Source organism: Dipteris shenzhenensis, chromosome 19 (genome assembly GCF_047967505.1).
Source record: "Dipteris shenzhenensis isolate YYH24624 ecotype China chromosome 19, Dip_SZ_1.0, whole genome shotgun sequence".
Classification (NCBI taxonomy): Eukaryota; Viridiplantae; Streptophyta; class Polypodiopsida; order Gleicheniales; family Dipteridaceae; genus Dipteris; species Dipteris shenzhenensis.
This window is the reverse complement of record NC_141614.1, coordinates 26,660,057-26,677,006: the sequence shown is the minus strand read 5'-3', so window position 1 is coordinate 26,677,006 and position 16,950 is coordinate 26,660,057. Positions and strand designations below refer to the sequence as shown.

General features: G+C 41.0%; 1 protein-coding gene and 1 long non-coding RNA gene across 3 annotated transcripts; both read left to right on the top strand.

Moving 5' to 3' along the window:
* The first annotated feature begins 3,624 nt into the window (after positions 1–3,624).
* On the top strand, positions 3,625–4,790 carry LOC147890284 (glycine--tRNA ligase, mitochondrial 1-like). Of its 2 annotated transcripts, none has more exons than XM_087391121.1 (3): positions 3,625–3,921; positions 4,043–4,443; positions 4,556–4,790. In XM_087391121.1, exons 2-3 carry the CDS (start codon positions 4,375–4,377, stop codon positions 4,712–4,714), a joined length of 228 nt encoding a protein of 75 aa, XP_087247247.1. In that variant the 5' UTR covers positions 3,625–3,921; positions 4,043–4,374; the 3' UTR covers positions 4,715–4,790. The 2 variants fall into 2 exon arrangements, with proteins under 2 accessions (XP_087247247.1, XP_087247246.1); XM_087391120.1 differs by having other exon boundaries at positions 4,020–4,443.
* Positions 4,791–5,544: 754 nt separating this feature from the next.
* LOC147890283 (uncharacterized) lies at positions 5,545–7,356 on the top strand. The gene is made up of 2 exons (XR_015542791.1): positions 5,545–6,375; positions 6,494–7,356. It is a non-coding gene; the product is annotated as an uncharacterized LOC147890283 (long non-coding RNA).
* The last annotated feature ends 9,594 nt before the right edge of the window (positions 7,357–16,950 follow it).

The window sequence follows — 16,950 nt, the reverse complement described above, 5'->3', positions numbered from 1 at the left end:
CCTTTCATAAATATTTGTCATTTCAATACTGGCTTTTCATAATTGTCCTAAGTAAATAATTATCCTTTCATATTTATCCTTTCTACGTTGATGTCATTTCATAATTTTCACAAGTGATTAATTGTATTTTCATAATTTCTTGAGTTTGAATTTCATAATTGTCTTAAGTAATTAATTGTCTTTCTGCTTCTTACCCGCTCTTGTGTTTATTTCTTGTCTTCGTGTTTGTGTCTATGTTTGTCCAATCCCCCAAAATTAGGCATGGGATCACATCACACATTTGATGAGTACAAAAACCCTCCTAGGAAGAGACATCATGATCTCTACTCTCTAGAGGACCTTGATTTCACTCAGGTGACTCCTTAGGGGCCTACCCCTGGCCCGACTCCTCTCGGACCTAGCACTACGACTACCCCTCAGGGAACTCCTTTGCTAGTAGCCCATGGATTCACCAGGAGCCCCGACAAGTTCAACAAGTTTGTCGCACAGATGAGCGATGCAGAGGCAATGATATTATTCTCTCTGCTATCCCAAAGGACCTCAGATCTTTCCTCTCCTACCGATGGCTAGACCTACTCGACAACTGTCCCCTCTAGCCCCTTCGACCGAGGGGTCATCACCTTGGCGTACCCATCATAAGGGAAGGAAGAGTAGGAAGGGTTGAGGCTATTGTATTGACTCGAGAGATGTAGACGAGTTAGCACACTCACATCCCTACAGGTCTCCACTTGGTCATGAGATCCAATACCAGTTAAGTCCCTGGCCCTCTCCCACTCCCTCTACTACTCCTCGCTCTGTAAGCACTCGCAATAACACCCCTCGCTCTAGCTCTGCCACTCCCATGACTCCTCCTTTTCCGCCCGAGGACCTGTGCTATGAAATCACTAGGGATGGAGAGATAATAGAAAATAAAAAGCACTCAGAAGTGCTGGCCACCATGAGGCGGTTGATGAGCCACCACTTCAAGAGCAGCTGAGCTACTGACTGGTGATACCAGGATGACGAAAAGAAGAATGCAGTCATTGATGAATTGAAAAGACAATACCCTAATCCCCCAAATTGGGAGTTTAGTAACTCTTACATGAAAGAGTGCATGGGTGGGGTCTTGAAGCATCATAGGTCAACCTTGTGTATTTCCATTGCAAAGGGGAAGGCTAAACCTAGCTAGGGAGACAAAGATGATTGGAAGTTTTTCAAGAAGGAGTACAGGGACCATCCCGAAAAGTTCTAGAGTTAGAGGAGGGCTGCAAGAAGATGGTTGGACTCCATAGGTACTTCACACTTTGGTGCAGGCAGACAGTTTGCGTTCGAGGCATGGATGGTAAGTCTACTTCTTCTCATTTAATTTATTGTTCTATTTGTTTTATTACATATTGCATGCACTTTATCTAACTCTCGTAAATTGGGCCCATAGCAAGATGTAATGGGCAGGGATGATTTTTTTGCGTTAGTTTTGTTAATAAGCGAAAGTTTTATATGCCTTGTGAAAGTTTATATGCTTTTATAAAAATAAAAGCTTAGTATATTCGCCACAATTTGAAACTAAAATTAAAAAAAGAGCTAGGTTTAGCCTTTAAGATTATAAAATTATAAATAAAGTCCATGAAAATTCGCCAAAGTTTTATATAATAAATAAATATATTTGGAAACTTTCGCCAACATATTATATATACAATTTAAAATTTTGGCTAGATCTATACAATTAAGCACCAAAAGAAGACTTGTGCCCTTATATCCAATGCACATTTGGCTAACTTAAGCCTATGGTAGGCCCATCATTAGCAGTATGTCTACCCCTCATCAAGTCATATAGTAGGGATATATCTCTTCATGCTTCTATCTTCAACAAGAACATGAAAGGACACTACATACATAGGTAAACAGAAACAACAAGTAGATTCTTAGCAAGAAGAATCAAATGATTAAAATGACACAAAATTAAAGAATGAAATTTTCTATAATGGACTGGTAGAAGGTGTTTTGTTAGATATTTTAAGTATTTCTTTAGTCTCAGTTTATGATCACGAAAAGTAGGTAAAAATTAAACTAAATTAATGAATAGAGCTAGAGTAGTGAATACGCAATAAGTCACATATTTAGTTGTGTGTGTGAAAATCTAACTTTAATTTCATCATGTACTTCTATACATTTATATATTTAGAAATTTATCACAATGCAAAGAACTTGCCAGTCAATAGAGGCTTTAAATATAAATCTACCCCTCAAGCACTTAAGCCATCTATCCAGTCTCACAATCTTCTATAGTGGAAGATTCTATAGATTTATGACAACAAATAAGAAGAAATGAACTAAACTAAAATGCCACATGCAAATACTTAAATGTATGTATCAATGTATAGGGGGACATACTCTCTTTCTATTTTTACACATACACACACATGTTGCTGGTCTTGGCATTGAAGTCCCATATGAGCAAGACCTTTCCTAGCTACTTGCACCTCTAGATGTCCTCGTGGAGTGCTAAGGAAGGTAAGATATGTCCCTAGAGATTGTCCTAATATAATCCAATGTCTGTGGGGATACATAACATGTTGTAATCCCCTCTCTCCCAGCTCGCTTTAGGGATGCACATTGATGAATGAGCAAAGGGTGACAGTGGAAGAAAGGAAGAATCAAGAAGCCCCCTCTTCTACCATGTCTATATTAGCCCACCCACGTTCCCAACCCAATCCCATACCCACATTAGCCATCCAGCCCCGTGTGGGCATCATTTTGTCCTATCAAGACGTGTGCTCTAGCTTTTTATTAGCCTTTCTCTCTTGATCTCTATATCCATAATCTTCATGGAAATGCCACCCTTTTGAACCCTTTGGATCATCAGTCATTGCTAATGCACCAATGCACATCATTTTTGCTGATGGGCGAGGAAGCCTTTGCTAATGCGCCAATGCACATCGTTTTTGTTCAATAGCTTTTGTAGTAGGTTACATTGACAACATTGATGCACAATGGGCTGAGATGTTGTGAATAAATTGAGCTTTAAAATTTTGACCCTCATAAATAAGAGGGATGGGGTGTCCTCCCTCTCCCCCCACCCCTTCTCTCCTTTTCTACTAATCAATAAAATTTTGAATTCTTTTCAAAAAATATTATGTTTAATATTGTTAAGTGCCAAATTCATAGCATACCATGCATTTCTAGTGCACATGCTTTATAATGAGAACCTGAATGGAGATTGAAAGTGGTAGAGGGCAACACCAAGTTTCATATTATTGTGATTTACTCAAGAATCTAAAATAGTGTGTTTTCAAAGATTGTAGTTAAGGAAAAGTGGTACTGTTTGGTATTCATTTACTTAGTATAAAAATAATCCCGTTCACTCATAGTCTATTGTTGGTTAATTTCTTCAATGATGTAATTGAGCATTTTATGATGTTAAGACATGATTGGTCGCATGATTAGGGAAATACATGTAATAATCCATAAGAGCATAAAATTTAGTCCAAGTGAGGTCAACTAATAGCTTTCGAGCTTCTATTATCATTGCTATTGTGCACAAGATGAGGATTGATTTTTCAAACCAATGGACCCTTGTGTGGGTGATGAGAGTGAGCAAGTGGGTGATGAAGACGGGCAGCACTAGCCAGGATAATCCTATGCGAGGTGGGAAAAAAAAGGAGGAAACCCTATTATCTGGAGCGTCCACGCGGCGAGATCTGAAGGGTGAGATCCAACGGCAAAGGGGAGGTGGAGCTATTGTGGGAAGGGAGGCACTAATCGCATCGCATCGCCTCGCTAGTTTTGCATTCAAATCGATCTTCCTGCAGCAATTTACCCGACAAGAATCATTTCAAGTTCCCCTCATCCCCCTACAGATTGCCACAGTCGCCTTTCGAGCTGCTTATCGGAGCTATTTTGCTCCTGGGAGCTCATTATCGTAGCGATTTGGCCCCAATTCGCGTAAGAGATCGTCATAGTTTCTGTTTGAGTCCCCTCTCGGCTTCATTGCTTGCTCCTGGCGTCCCTTTGTAAATCTGCATCGCTGATTCGATTTGTAGGAGTTGATTCTTTTGGCTAGCAGCTGGATTAATCCCACCCCTTCGCATGGGTGCTCCGGCGGACCAGCTCGAGACTTTGCGTCTCTCTTTGGTTGCTCAGCAGGCAGCTATCGAGAAGCAGGGGGGCCTTGTGTGATCTCTCAAGCCTTCTAAGGCTGACCCTGCTGACATTTAGGAGGCCGTGAAGCTCCTCCAGGACTTGAAGCTACAGCTTCAGGATGCTTCCAAGGAGTATTCCGCCAAGGCTGGCGTGGGGAATGGAGTTGGCAGCGCGGAATCGTTTTGCAAGGATGTAAACAACACATTGGAGAGACGCCTTTTCATCCTCCCTTTTTTTGGGATTTATGGGGGTGTCATGGGGTTGTATGATTACGGTCCTCCGGGCTGCGCGGTCAAAGCAAATGTGCTGGCCTTCTGGCGCCAGGTCTTTCCTCCGTCTTCTTTGTGTAAGCGACTCGTGTTTTGCCCATTTCTGCACCCTTAATGCTATGAATGTGCCGTGATGAAATCGAGTTTTGCAAATGGATTGTCTGCAGCATTTCATTTTGGAGGAGGGTATGCTGGAAGTGGATTGCCCTTGCGTCACTCCCTATGTGGTTCTTAAGGCTTTTGGGCACGTGGATAAATTTACCGATTTAATGGTGAAGGATGAGACGGGTCAGTTCTATAGAGCAGACCATCTTCTCAAAAAATAATGTAAGGAAAATCTGGAGAAAGATTTATTGATGCCACTAGAGAAGCGGGAGGAGTTGAAGCATGTGCTTGCAGTTCTTGACGAGTTGGATGCAGAACAACTGGGTGCAAAGCTAAAACACAATTGGCCCTACAGGCAATCTTCAGGGGTAAGTCTTTCACACCTCTTGCGACAAAGAACCTTTTGGTGTAGGCAACGCAAGCCATTTGAATGTGTTGAAATATTACTGTATGCTCTTGCCAAGCGTGCATGTTGGTATTGCGATAATTCTTTATATTTCAAGTGAGTGTATTGCTCTTCTTGTGTTCCTTTTTCTCTTTAAATGCATACTAGTACGGGAATTGATTCAAACTGCAACTCTGAGCTAAGTTTCGCAACATGCTTTATAACCTCTTTTTTTAGTATTCAAAAGTGGGCTCTTTCTGGATAGTGGGATGGACAGGTATTGTTATTTGATTTGAATAGAAGTGCCTTCTTGAGATCCTACAAAGGAAAACAAGTATACACATTTAGAATAAGATTCTTGGATGCTGTACATAATGACTTCTGTGTGCAGGTGGTCATTTGGATGTGACAGTTAGGCAGGTAATTTCCTATAGTCACAACTGATATGATGGCACATACTACTTCGTTCTCTGTTGAGATTGTACTGCTTATATTCAAAGCAGAGACATATTAAAGCAAGACTTTGATCATATACTGGTGGACAGCAGCGGCTCCCATAATTTTATTAATCCCAAGGCTTTGCTGATAGTGATTTTGCAGGCACTGATGTAGAGCATGGTTTGAGAGTTGAAAGACAACATAGATTTAATTGAAAGACAACATATGCTCAACAATCTTTTGTCAGCATGCCCAGATTCAACTCTCCATTGACTAGACATGATGACATTTTCAAATGCAAGGGCTTACCAGATGATAAGAATCCTTCCAAACGAGAAGATCACTTAGGATTGTTCTACCTATATTAAAAAAACTTAATCCGGCCTTGTGCAGGCTCAGATTCAAGCTATGTAATACATGGGGGTTTTCATTCTCTGTTACTGGAGCTCTTGCTAGTCTGACAGTCAGAATTTGAGGACATGATTTTTTCGGGTAAGGACATTAGAACTGGCTAGGTTTTTGGGTAATACCCAATTGTACCAGCGCCACTTGATCATTTTGCAGTTCAATACATCCTCTTGCGCTCTGCATTTAGTGACCCTGCACACAGTCTACTCTTCATAATCCCTTTTTACTCTCCTTGTACCAGTGCCCGCTGTGACCACAGTGGATCCTTTTACATATAACAAAGAAACAATTTAATCTTTGATATGTAAAGGCTATCAATGGGCACAGATTACTAGGTTTCAAAATGAGGAAACATGGATTTGGAGCATTTATCAGATCCTGAAATGGGTGTCTCCAAAAAGCCTTCATCGCGTCTGTTGGCCACACAGAAGCTTCTTCCACGTTTAGTGTGTGCAGCTGACTCAAGTTCAAATGAGTCGCAGGAGAGTGGAGATAATATTCATAACCACTTGTTGTAGTCAGACACAGCAGCTGACAACCAACCTTCGAAAGAAAACATGGGATGTCGGGAATATCCAAGCTTAACTGGTCAGAATCTATTAGCAGACAATTCTGGAGACGGATTTAAATCAATCAGACGCCAAAGCACAGGTATCAGTACACCGCATGATAAAATCAAAAGTTCAATCACTAATTAGTTGAGCATCTAAGGCAATCATGAGCAATCATTGGATTCTGACCAAATTGCCACATTTTTTTTCTGATACAGAAACCAATGAGCAAGCTTGCAAAGGGGATGTGAGATTTCACATCTATCCAAGCTGGGATGGTGAGGATTTGTCGGTAGCAGCCAATTCTACAGAGGAAGTGAAACAAGGGACTGGTATGATTATCTCAGGTTAAACATCTCAATTGCCAGAAAAATGTGAAATTCACTTGCTTTGTCGTCATGTTCCATATTATCTTTCCAGTAATGTGAGCAATTCTTGGATTCTGCTCAAATGGTCACATGTTTTCCTGCTTCTGTGTCAATGGGAATAGACCAGAAATCCTCATTTGGTCACAACCAAGATTGGAAAAACCTTTCCTCAACTTGGCCAGAAATCCCTACGCAACAGATGTCTGGGTTTTTGGCAACAATGCGAGAGATTGTAGAAGATGGTGCTCAAACAGTTAATCTAGAGACAAAGTCTTTGCAATCAAAATGTACTTCTTTAATTGATGGCACACTCAATCTTGCTTTGGATGTCCAGAAGAACGGAGTGCCACAAAACGAGAGTGGGCAACGGTGCTGCAGGGTATGGAATTGTTTCTTCATTAGCATCTCTGCATATATAAGAACTATGAATATACATGTAAGGTATGTGTGTGTATGTGTGTGCATGTGTGTGCATGTGTTAAGCCATTGATTGTTGCCATGAACATTTCTTCTCGTTCTTCCTCTTTTGTATGATCAAAAGCAAAACGAAGACTATAAAGAGGTACACGCACTAACTTCTTTTTTCTACTTTCTATGTTTGACTTTTCATTGATAAAAATGTATGCTTTTCTTTAATCCTGTTCATTTGGTCATGCTTGGGGATTAAAAACGATTTGGCATGGCATAATTGTGAATTATTGAGAGGAGCACTGCGGATGCACATTCAAGTTTTGTCTGTATGTGCAAGTCAATTGAAGAAAACTGAATGCATCTTTAATGTGCCGGTGTGCATGTACACCTGCGAGAGTGCATGCATGTGCATGCACACGTGCATGTCTGTGTACGTGTGCGCGTGCGTGCGTGCATAATGGTGTGTGTTTATGTGTGCGAGTGCTCGTGCTTCGAGATGGAGGTTGCTGCATTGCCATCTGTCCTAAGCTTCCACCGACCTTGCAGATTCGTCTGTAGCACTAAATCTCCAAGCTCCTAACGCGATTCCCCACGCTCCTAACATACCCCCCCTCAAGGGTTTGCCTCATGCTATGTCAAGGATACATCTAGTCACATAGTTTCACATGCCATCTCATGGTGGTCAAGGATAAATCTATGGCTAGGATCACATGCTAGCAAGAGTGCCTAAGGGTCGAGGTTTAGAAAAAATAGGATAGACCCTCTCAAATGGTTATCTCCCTTGCATGTATAAGGATTAATCTTAGGCCTTTGTGTGGACCTAGTTTCTCATGTCTGCAAGAGGTACCATGGAGGCAAACACAACACATAACCATAACATTCTCAATCTAGCCAAGGAATAGGGAAGCAAGGTGAACTAATTCCACAACCATCGGCACAAGTAGCAGAATTTGTCCATCACCAACATCCATGGTTCCAGAAGGAGATGCCTTAAAGCTTGGGTGCTACTAAAAATTGGTATGTGTAATCTCTATCTGGTCTTTCATACACCATAACCAGTAGCTGTAGAGGATTGACTACAGTAGGGAAAGAATTAAGGTTGACATGTAGGCAGCAGATCTGCTGTCACATGGGTAGCAAGTCTTTTTTAATGTATTTATTGGTGCATTGTATAGAGTAAGTTGAAATTGGTTTGGCATGCTTTATGTAGTGTAGTATTATGATTTCAAACATGAAATAAGGGCTTGGTTCAGAAAGTGGTGTCTGGTTCTTGCGCTCACAAGACAGGTTGACTAAGAGGCACCACGACCTAGGACCAAGTTTCTTAGATCTAGTTGACAAGCTAAAGAAATGTATGCTTATTTATTTTTTTAAAGTTTCTGTTGTGAATATGCATATGCATCATTGTTTGTAATGTGCTCTTTCTTTTTTAATGTATTTATTGGTGCATTGTATAGAGTAAGCTGAAATTGGTTTGGCATGCTTTATGTAGTGTAGTATCATGATTTCAAACATGAAATAAGGACTTGGTTCAGGAAGTGGTGTCTGGTTCTTGCGCTCACAAGGCAGGGGGCTAAGAGGCACCACGATCTAGGATCAAGTTTCTTAGATCTAGTTGACAAGCTGAAGAAATGTATGCTTATTTATTTTTTAAAAGTTTCTGTTGTGAATATGCATATGCATCATTGTCTGTGATGTGCTCTTTCTTTTTTAATGTATTTATTGGTGCATTGTATAGAGTAAGTTAAAATTGGTTTGGCATGCTTTATGTAGTGTAGCATTATGATTTCAAACATGAAAGAAGGGCTTGGTTCAGGAAGTGGTGTCTGGTTCCTGCGCTCACAAGGCAGGGGGCTAAGAGGCACCACGACCTAGGATCAAGTTGTGATGTGCTCTTTCTTTTTTAATGTATTTATTGGTGCATTGTATAGAGTAAGTTAAAATTGGTTTGGTATGCTTTATGTAGTGTAGCATTATGATTTCAAACATGAAAGAAGGGCTTGGTTCAGGAAGTGGTGTCTGGTTCCTGCGCTCACAAGGCAGGGGGCTAAGAGGCACCACGACTTAGGACCAAGTTCCTTAGTTCTAGCTGACAACTTGTAGAAATATATGCTTATTTATTTTTTTAAAGTTTATGTTGTGAATATGCATATGCATTATTGTTTGGTATGCATGATGTGATGTGATCCTTCTTTTTTTAATAAGTTGATATCAATTTCATGTATATTGGGCTATGATAAAGTTGTTCCATTTCTTAGATTTAGAACCTTTTTTTTTTTTTTTTGGGTAAAAAGAGACTTCTATTAAGTATTAAAGAAAAACCGTTAGAGCAAGCTCCATACGGGATAGATCATGCAATTCACGAAAAGCTCAAGAGCCAAAAAGAAAGGATTGAGGCTGATAGTGCCATCTCAATCCGATAGAAACCTTTGAGAAAAAGGGAGAACCCCTTCAAACTCAAAGTAAAATAGTCCTCCTAGAAGAGGTTGCCCGTGAAGGACTCTGCATGCTAGTCCATATGGCTATCAAAGTGTGAATATTTAGAACTATTTTTGTTTTGATCCTACATATGGCTTAGGGATGGAAGGATCTAAGCGTAAGGCTATTGATTTTGAGTTATCTAAAGGACAACGGAAGTATGTCAATCAAGTCCTTCGAAATGAGCTTGTAGAGATAAATAACATGAGTACAAAGGAGATGGGGATGACCATAGAAAGCACTTTTAGATTGCATACTCTAAATAGCAAAGTTGTTTTGAATACAAGGCGTGAAGTAGAATTGGATCCTAGCAAGAAACACCTTGTAGGGATCACAAAATGGGATAGTGATGTTATGCTATGGGTAGAGAGTAACATTGGGAATGTCTTGGCTCGGTTTAATGAAGCATGCGCAAGGAACCCAACATTTGCAAATGATATTAATGAGGACACAGCTGTGGATACTACATCATGGTTGGGAATGCATTTGAACGTGGTAGAAAACAATAAGAGAATCATATTTTTTACATGTACACAAACTTAATTCAGAATCCAATGCTAATAACTTAGTGCAAATTTTGATCCAAGCTTTAAAAGAGTATGGAGGTGTGATAGAGTTTGAGATGGTCAAGAAACTTGTTTGTTTTGCATGTGATGGTGCTTCAGTCTTGTAAGGTTGTCGGAATGGTCTCTGTATAAATAGAAACAAAATATGCTCCTTACTGTGTTGGGATATATTGTATGGCTCATCGCATAAATCTAGCTTACAAAGTTGTGTCCACATTTCCATCAGTATAACGAATCGAGACGTTGGTTAAAAAAAGCTACTCTTACTTTTGCAAGAGTCCAAAAAGATACAATCAATTTAGAGTTATTTCAGAAGCATTGGGTACAAAAGGGAGGAAGATTTTGAAGAATGTGGATACTAGATGGATATTTTTGGTTCAGTCAGTGAAAAGATTATGGGATGAATACAAGACTTTGGTCTATTTAATGCACATGGAGGTAGAAGAAGAGGTTGAAAATGTAAATATTTTGTATCATAAACAGACCAACATAGATCCGATATTGGGATTGTGTGGAATTATTTTACTTTTAAAAAAAATGAATATGTTGAGTAAAATGTCGCAATCGAAGGATATTTATATCAATGAATATGTCAAGGCAATAAAACTCACTAATTTGAGTATAACAACAGCATATGATAAGAAGTCAAGCTCCAGTTTTTAAGACGAGAAATTGTTTAAAGATTGGAAAAGTTTAATAGACCTAGATGGGGATTCCTCACTTTTAACATGTGACCAGGAAGGATATGTTTGCCTTCGTGTAAACAATCAGGTTTTCAGGATGATGAGAGGAAACAAACGACACAAAAGACTACAATACATTAAAAAAGAGGCTTTTTTAAAGAAAGTACAAATAGTGAAAAATGCTCTTAGTGAAGTTGCAAGTGCAGTGGTAGATGAGATTAGAAGTAGGTTTTCACGAAATGACCTAATGGAAGCATTTATCATCATATTTTCACATTTTTGGGTCAATGGATCTTTTGAAAGTATCAAAGCAGGTCTAAAGAATCATTTGGATGCCCTCAAAAAACACTTTGGATGGGACATTGACATGGACAATATAAAGTACAATGATTTGTTGGATTTTGGAAAGCTTTATTCACAGTCTTCTCTTTTTGAAGAAGTCATGCACCAACAAAGTAATTTAATGAAAAATATTCAAATGCAAGGTTCGATGGTTCGGCTTTGGAACGAGCTCTCTCGCAGTACATTCTTACAAGATAACATTTCTGAGTACTTCAAGCTTGCAAATTTATGTCAAACCTTTATTCTTGGCTCATCAGTTGAGGATGAAAGGCGTTTTAGTACTCTCTGTTATTTGAAGAATAAGCTTCGTAATAAGCTAGATGATAACTTAGATCTTAGCTTGAGATTATACTCTTGTTCTTATGATGTTAGTAGCTTTCCGTATGATAGAGCATTAGCACTCTAGAAGTCAAGCTGTAAAACAAAAGGCTATAATTAGCTTTTTTGGACTACTTAAACTAGACTTTGAGAAATTTCTTTTCCCATTGGATTTGAAGGAAATTCATTATCCTTAAACAATTTTATGTTTTGCATACTCTACAGTATCCTAAATGCTAGCTATTTCATGTATTTTGAAATTATGTAAAACGGAAAAGACAGAGTTTTCAATATAACTAGTTTTTAGTATATTTGTGAAAATTGAAAGTTTTTTAAATGCCTTAGAATATTTAGCCAAGTTTTGAAACAAAAATTATAACAAAAGATATAATTCGCCAATTCTTTGAAACTTTTAAAAATAATTTATGAAAAATTTCGCCAGTATATTATAATACTATATTTCTATACCTTCGATAAAAACATCCCTGGTAATGGGTCACCTTCCCACAGACAAAGAGATGAGATGCGCATTCCGCATAGGAGTGAAGCTATCGTTTATTAAGCAGGAGGTGCTGGGAGCGACATTGATTGGACTGAGGTGACTGCTTGCATGGTATTAATCTCCTCCTACTTGTAATCTCACTTTTTAAATTGTTTTATTCTTTAAGTTCTAATCTAATTTCAAATTAATATGGTTTCACTCTTAACACTTAATTCATTAATTTTGGACTTATCAATATACAAATTCATTTTTACATATACTTTTGGACTAGTTTTTGGCTAAAATTTAAGAAAAAACTCACTCTTCTAAGCACATATGAAAACATAAAAACAAGCAATTTACTAAACTTGCAGACCATTTATGGATGGAGCAATGCAAGTTTGAATGCATTACTCAAGTGAGCTTTCTATTTTGTAAACATGGTGAATTATGTTAATGGATCACGTTGGATGGACAAAAAGAGTAGAGCCTAACCCGCCTTCACAGCCACACTCATCCACGTTCAAAACACCCGAACAACACAATCACAAGGCAAAAGGCATTCAATCAACATTTTCCTCTCTATAGATCTCCTGAGACAACTCACTCTTGGATACATTTTCTCCAGAGCCAGACAACCTCAAACAAAAATGCAGTGGACCACACAGCCCATCACAAGCAGACTCCTTCCTTCAATAACTCTGAAAGCATTCAGCTTCAAATGCATCCAACCCACAATTCATCGGGCAACCACCCACAAAGTGGCCTCAGTTAGAAATCTTGTTTCATCTTTCCCATAGATCATCACAAGCACTCGAAATGATGCAGCCTGCCATCTCTTGCTCATCTCTGCCTTCAATCTATAATAGCTACCTCATAGCTATTCTCGTGCTCACTCTTTATCCACTTTATATAGTAGTGACACCTAGGGCCAAGTTTCTGCACCTCCCAACAAGAGCAACAACCCTTCATATACGTGACCATTGTCAACACCCGACACTTCTGTTACTCTTCATAAAGCACCCGCTTAACCAAAAGCCTCTCTGCCCTCAGCTTTGAAGCAGTTGTGTGCTCACTTGACGACTAACTAGCCCATCCCGAACTGCTCAAAGACATGAAAGCAAGGCTCCTTGACGAATCTCCCCTGCAGTAGTGACGCGTAGTCCACCTTCTCTCCAAGCTGCTTCTCCCATCACCTCCACACAGTAGCCACGCCTAAGCTACATCCGGTAGCACTCAGCCTCCCCAGCAGAACCTTCGCTCTTGGGACCTACCCCCCGCTTATGCAGCACAATCCTTCACCTGGCCATGTTCCAGCTCTCGGCCATCCTTCCTGCGCTCTCTCAGCGTATTGCGTTCCTCATGTACTCCTTCTCCCACACCAACGTCTCCCACCGAGCTTCCATTCCATCCTCTTCTTCCCCTCTACCTGGTCCTTTTGCGTCCTCTGAGGGATCCCCCTCTGTCGCAATCCTCACCCAAAGGCCTCCCGTTCTCCTCGTATATTCTTGGCCTCCCCGCTTCATGTTCACTCACGCACCTCCTCGCCCATCGACCAGAAACCTCCACGAATCTCTAGACCTGCGTAGTCGTCAAGCTCCTTCGATTCCAAAAGCTCCCAGCCTGCGCTATCAACTACTCTTCCCGTAGGATCGACGAGCCATTGATGCTGCTCTTCTACACACAGAACACACGGAGCTCATGACCTCTCGTCGTTTGAGATTCTCTCCGCAAGAGCCACGGCCCCCATCGACAAAAGTCCTCCTCCTGCTTCCATCGTAGAGACCCCCCACCTCTGAGGCATAATCCCCCCTTCTAGACTCCAGCAGCTCCCTCCGTAGAGCGATCGATCCCCTCTGGAATTCTCCTGCTAGCTGTCTTCTCCGCGTACGTGACTCCCTGCCAGCTCGTCGTCGAGAAGCTTTCTCTTCCTCATCACGTAGCCACCTGCATGCATGCTTTTTTGATTATGGCCACGTCACCTTTTGCTTTTTCACCACTCTCCCCCTTCCCTTCAAACTTTACACTAAGGCAATTAGTGCACCTTATCCAACCTTAGGCACTCCACCTTTGCACATATCCTTCAAGCAAATTTTTATTATTTGATTGCCACATATAACCGCGAGTTCATGAAGCTCAAGTGCCTGATGCGCCCACATTGCTTTTCATCATCTCCCAGAAGTCCATGTAGAAGCGTCTTCCATCTCAAGACAATATGTCATCAGTGTGGAGTCCATCATGAGGCTACCCACAGCTCATTTCCACAACCAACTAGCTATGTACATAGCTATACACTCACCCAGCAACATGCAACAAGTGAAAAATATTTTTCCTTTTTATCCACACATCTCTAGCAACCCCTACTCTTCTGCTGTGACATTCATGTCCAACAGCTAAAGAAGAACATCAGCAAACCACCTGGATCAAAAACAAAGCAAGCTTGTGCGCTATGCCTCTGCTTTCCTCCTCCCGGATCAAAAGGATAACTTTGAACCCTCCACTGCCAGATATGCATAATCCACCATCCTCCTGGATCAAATGGAATCATTAGCACACCAATTTGATGTAGCCACCAGCTCCTTCCATGTATCCTCATCTTCACTAAGCCTCCAGGATCCCATATCTTATCCTGCCAAGATATTACACCACTCCATTGGCTATTAGCTATCACACTTGTATCATGAGTCTTTCTCAGCTTCACATCAGCCACATCTTTTGAGGTTACAACCTCACACACAGATCTTACAGGCATTTTGTCCTCACTAACATCTGACTCATTCTCTTGGGCATGATAAGAAACACACATCTTATCATCAGCAACCACACATGCAAAATCCACAAGGGTATCATCAAGCAAAACATCCAGCTGATCATCAATCACACTATCACTGCCATCTAGCTCAACATGCATACTGGTGTTTTCATTCTCTTTTGAAGAGATCAATGCTAACATATCATTCAGTGCATCATCAAGAACACAATCCATCTCATCCTTTGAATCACCATTATCTTGTAAACACTGAATCTTAACCTCATCATACTCATCACAATTTGCATGCACACAATCAACACTTGCTGTCTGTAGGTCTTTTACTTTATCAGTAATAGCCACATCAGCTTCATCACTGTCACACATGATCGAGCTCTCATCTTCACTACTAATTTCACACCTCTCTTCCTCATTTGCTGAACCTGAAATCTCTGCTTCTTCAGTATGCACAATCACAGTGTCAACCACAAACTGATTGCATTCAGCCATCATATGCACATCATCACCACTCAACACTGGAGCATGATCATCATCTACACATAAGACTTATCCGTAGCTGCCTTTAATGGGCTCTCAACCTCTTTGCCATCTATGGCAGCAACCCCTTCTCTCGGGCTCTCCTCTGCCACCTCGCACAGATCTAGCTGAGCAACACCCTCCTCCATAGCAAGTGACAAGCCTCCACTCATAAGTGTAATGATATCCAGCTCCCTTACATCATCAACATCCGGTTTCTTCAGCAGTGAAGACAACTGACTCTCTTCCTCTGATGAAATGCTCTCTTCCTCTGTCTCACTCAAAAAATCTATCTCTTCATCTGTGACTGTCTCCTCAAGTTCCTCTTCCAATTCCAGTCTACAGCTCATCACATAATCCGGTACTCTCCTTGCATCAGCTGAACTTCCTTCTCCTCCATCCATAGCATCTCCGCTGTTATTTTGACCTCTGCTTCTCCCTGCAGTCTCCACCCAATTTAGGCTGAATGTTTTCATTAGCTCCACAGCTTCATGCAATTCCTTTCTCAGGGAATCATCCTGCATAGGAAAAGACACCGGCTCTCTCTCTACATATGCCTTGATCATTTCTGGCCTACTGACCAGGTCTTTAGGCTCCTCTTGCATGCCAAGCTGCCTCAGTCTCTTGACCTTCCATTCTTTCTCTCTAGCCACTCTGACTGCATCCTCAAAACTATCAATATTCTTCAGCTCCACCTTTAGACGGAGGGTAGACTCCAGACCAGCCACAAACCGGTCTCTCTTTATCATCTGCGGGGGTACTTCAGGAATCAAAGCCTCACACCATAGACTCCACAGTCTACCAAACTCTATCAGATACTGATCCACATCCTGACCATCCCTTTGCTGAATTTTGCACAACTCCTTCCATACTTCATTAGGACTCCTGGATTGTGCAAACCGTGCAATAAAAGCTGCTCTCACCACTGTATACTCCGGATTTTGCTGTTTAGGATGAGCAGTCCTGAAGGTAGCCACTTGAGTCTGCAACCATGCCTTTGCATCTCCCTGCAAACAATAATTCATGATCTGAAACAAAATTTGAGGGGTTGCCCTATCCTTCATAAGTGCTGTGAATTCCATCTTTTCCAAGAATCTCACTGCATTCTCATATGGCATCCCCCAAAACTCTGGAAAGTCCTCTGCCATCCTCACAATCTTTCAACTGTCACACACCCTCGCTTTCTCAACCGCAACAAAACTGGAAGGCAACAAAACAAACACACTACTGAAGAAGCTCACTTTGCATCCGAAGAGCATTCTTTTTCCTACGGGCAAGCACTTTCAAAGCTTTCTGCACTCTGGCTCGGAGTCGGATCACACGTAGCTGGACTTCAATACATCTGTCCTTCCTGTGACCACATTCTCCACACCACTCACACTGTATCACTCTCATGTGTGGATTTCTCCCCATTGCTTGCAACACATCTCAGAACACCTGCTCCTCCAATCTTGTAAACTGAAGTGAACTGCCTCCGTGGAGGCACCAAAACGTGGATGGACAAAAAGAGTAGAGCCTAACTCGCCTTCACAGCCACACTCATCCACGTTCAAAACACCCGAACAACACAATCACAAGGCAAAAGGCATTCAATCAACATTTTCCTCTCTATAGATCTCCTGAGACAACTCACTCTTGGATACATTTTCTCCAGAGCCAGACAACCTCAAACAAAAATGCAGTGGACCACACAGCCCATCACAAGCAGACTCCTTCCTTCAATAACTCTGAAAGCATTCAGC

Bases quoted from the DNA above. Each gene is read 5' to 3' on its own strand.
- LOC147890284 (XM_087391121.1), top strand. From the start codon at position 4,375: ATGGGGTTGTATGATTACGGTCCTCCGGGCTGCGCGGTCAAAGCAAAT. The intron at 4,444-4,555 runs GTCTTTCCTCCG...GATTGTCTGCAG, and splicing joins TGCTGGCCTTCTGGCGCCAG to CATTTCATTTTGGAGGAGGG.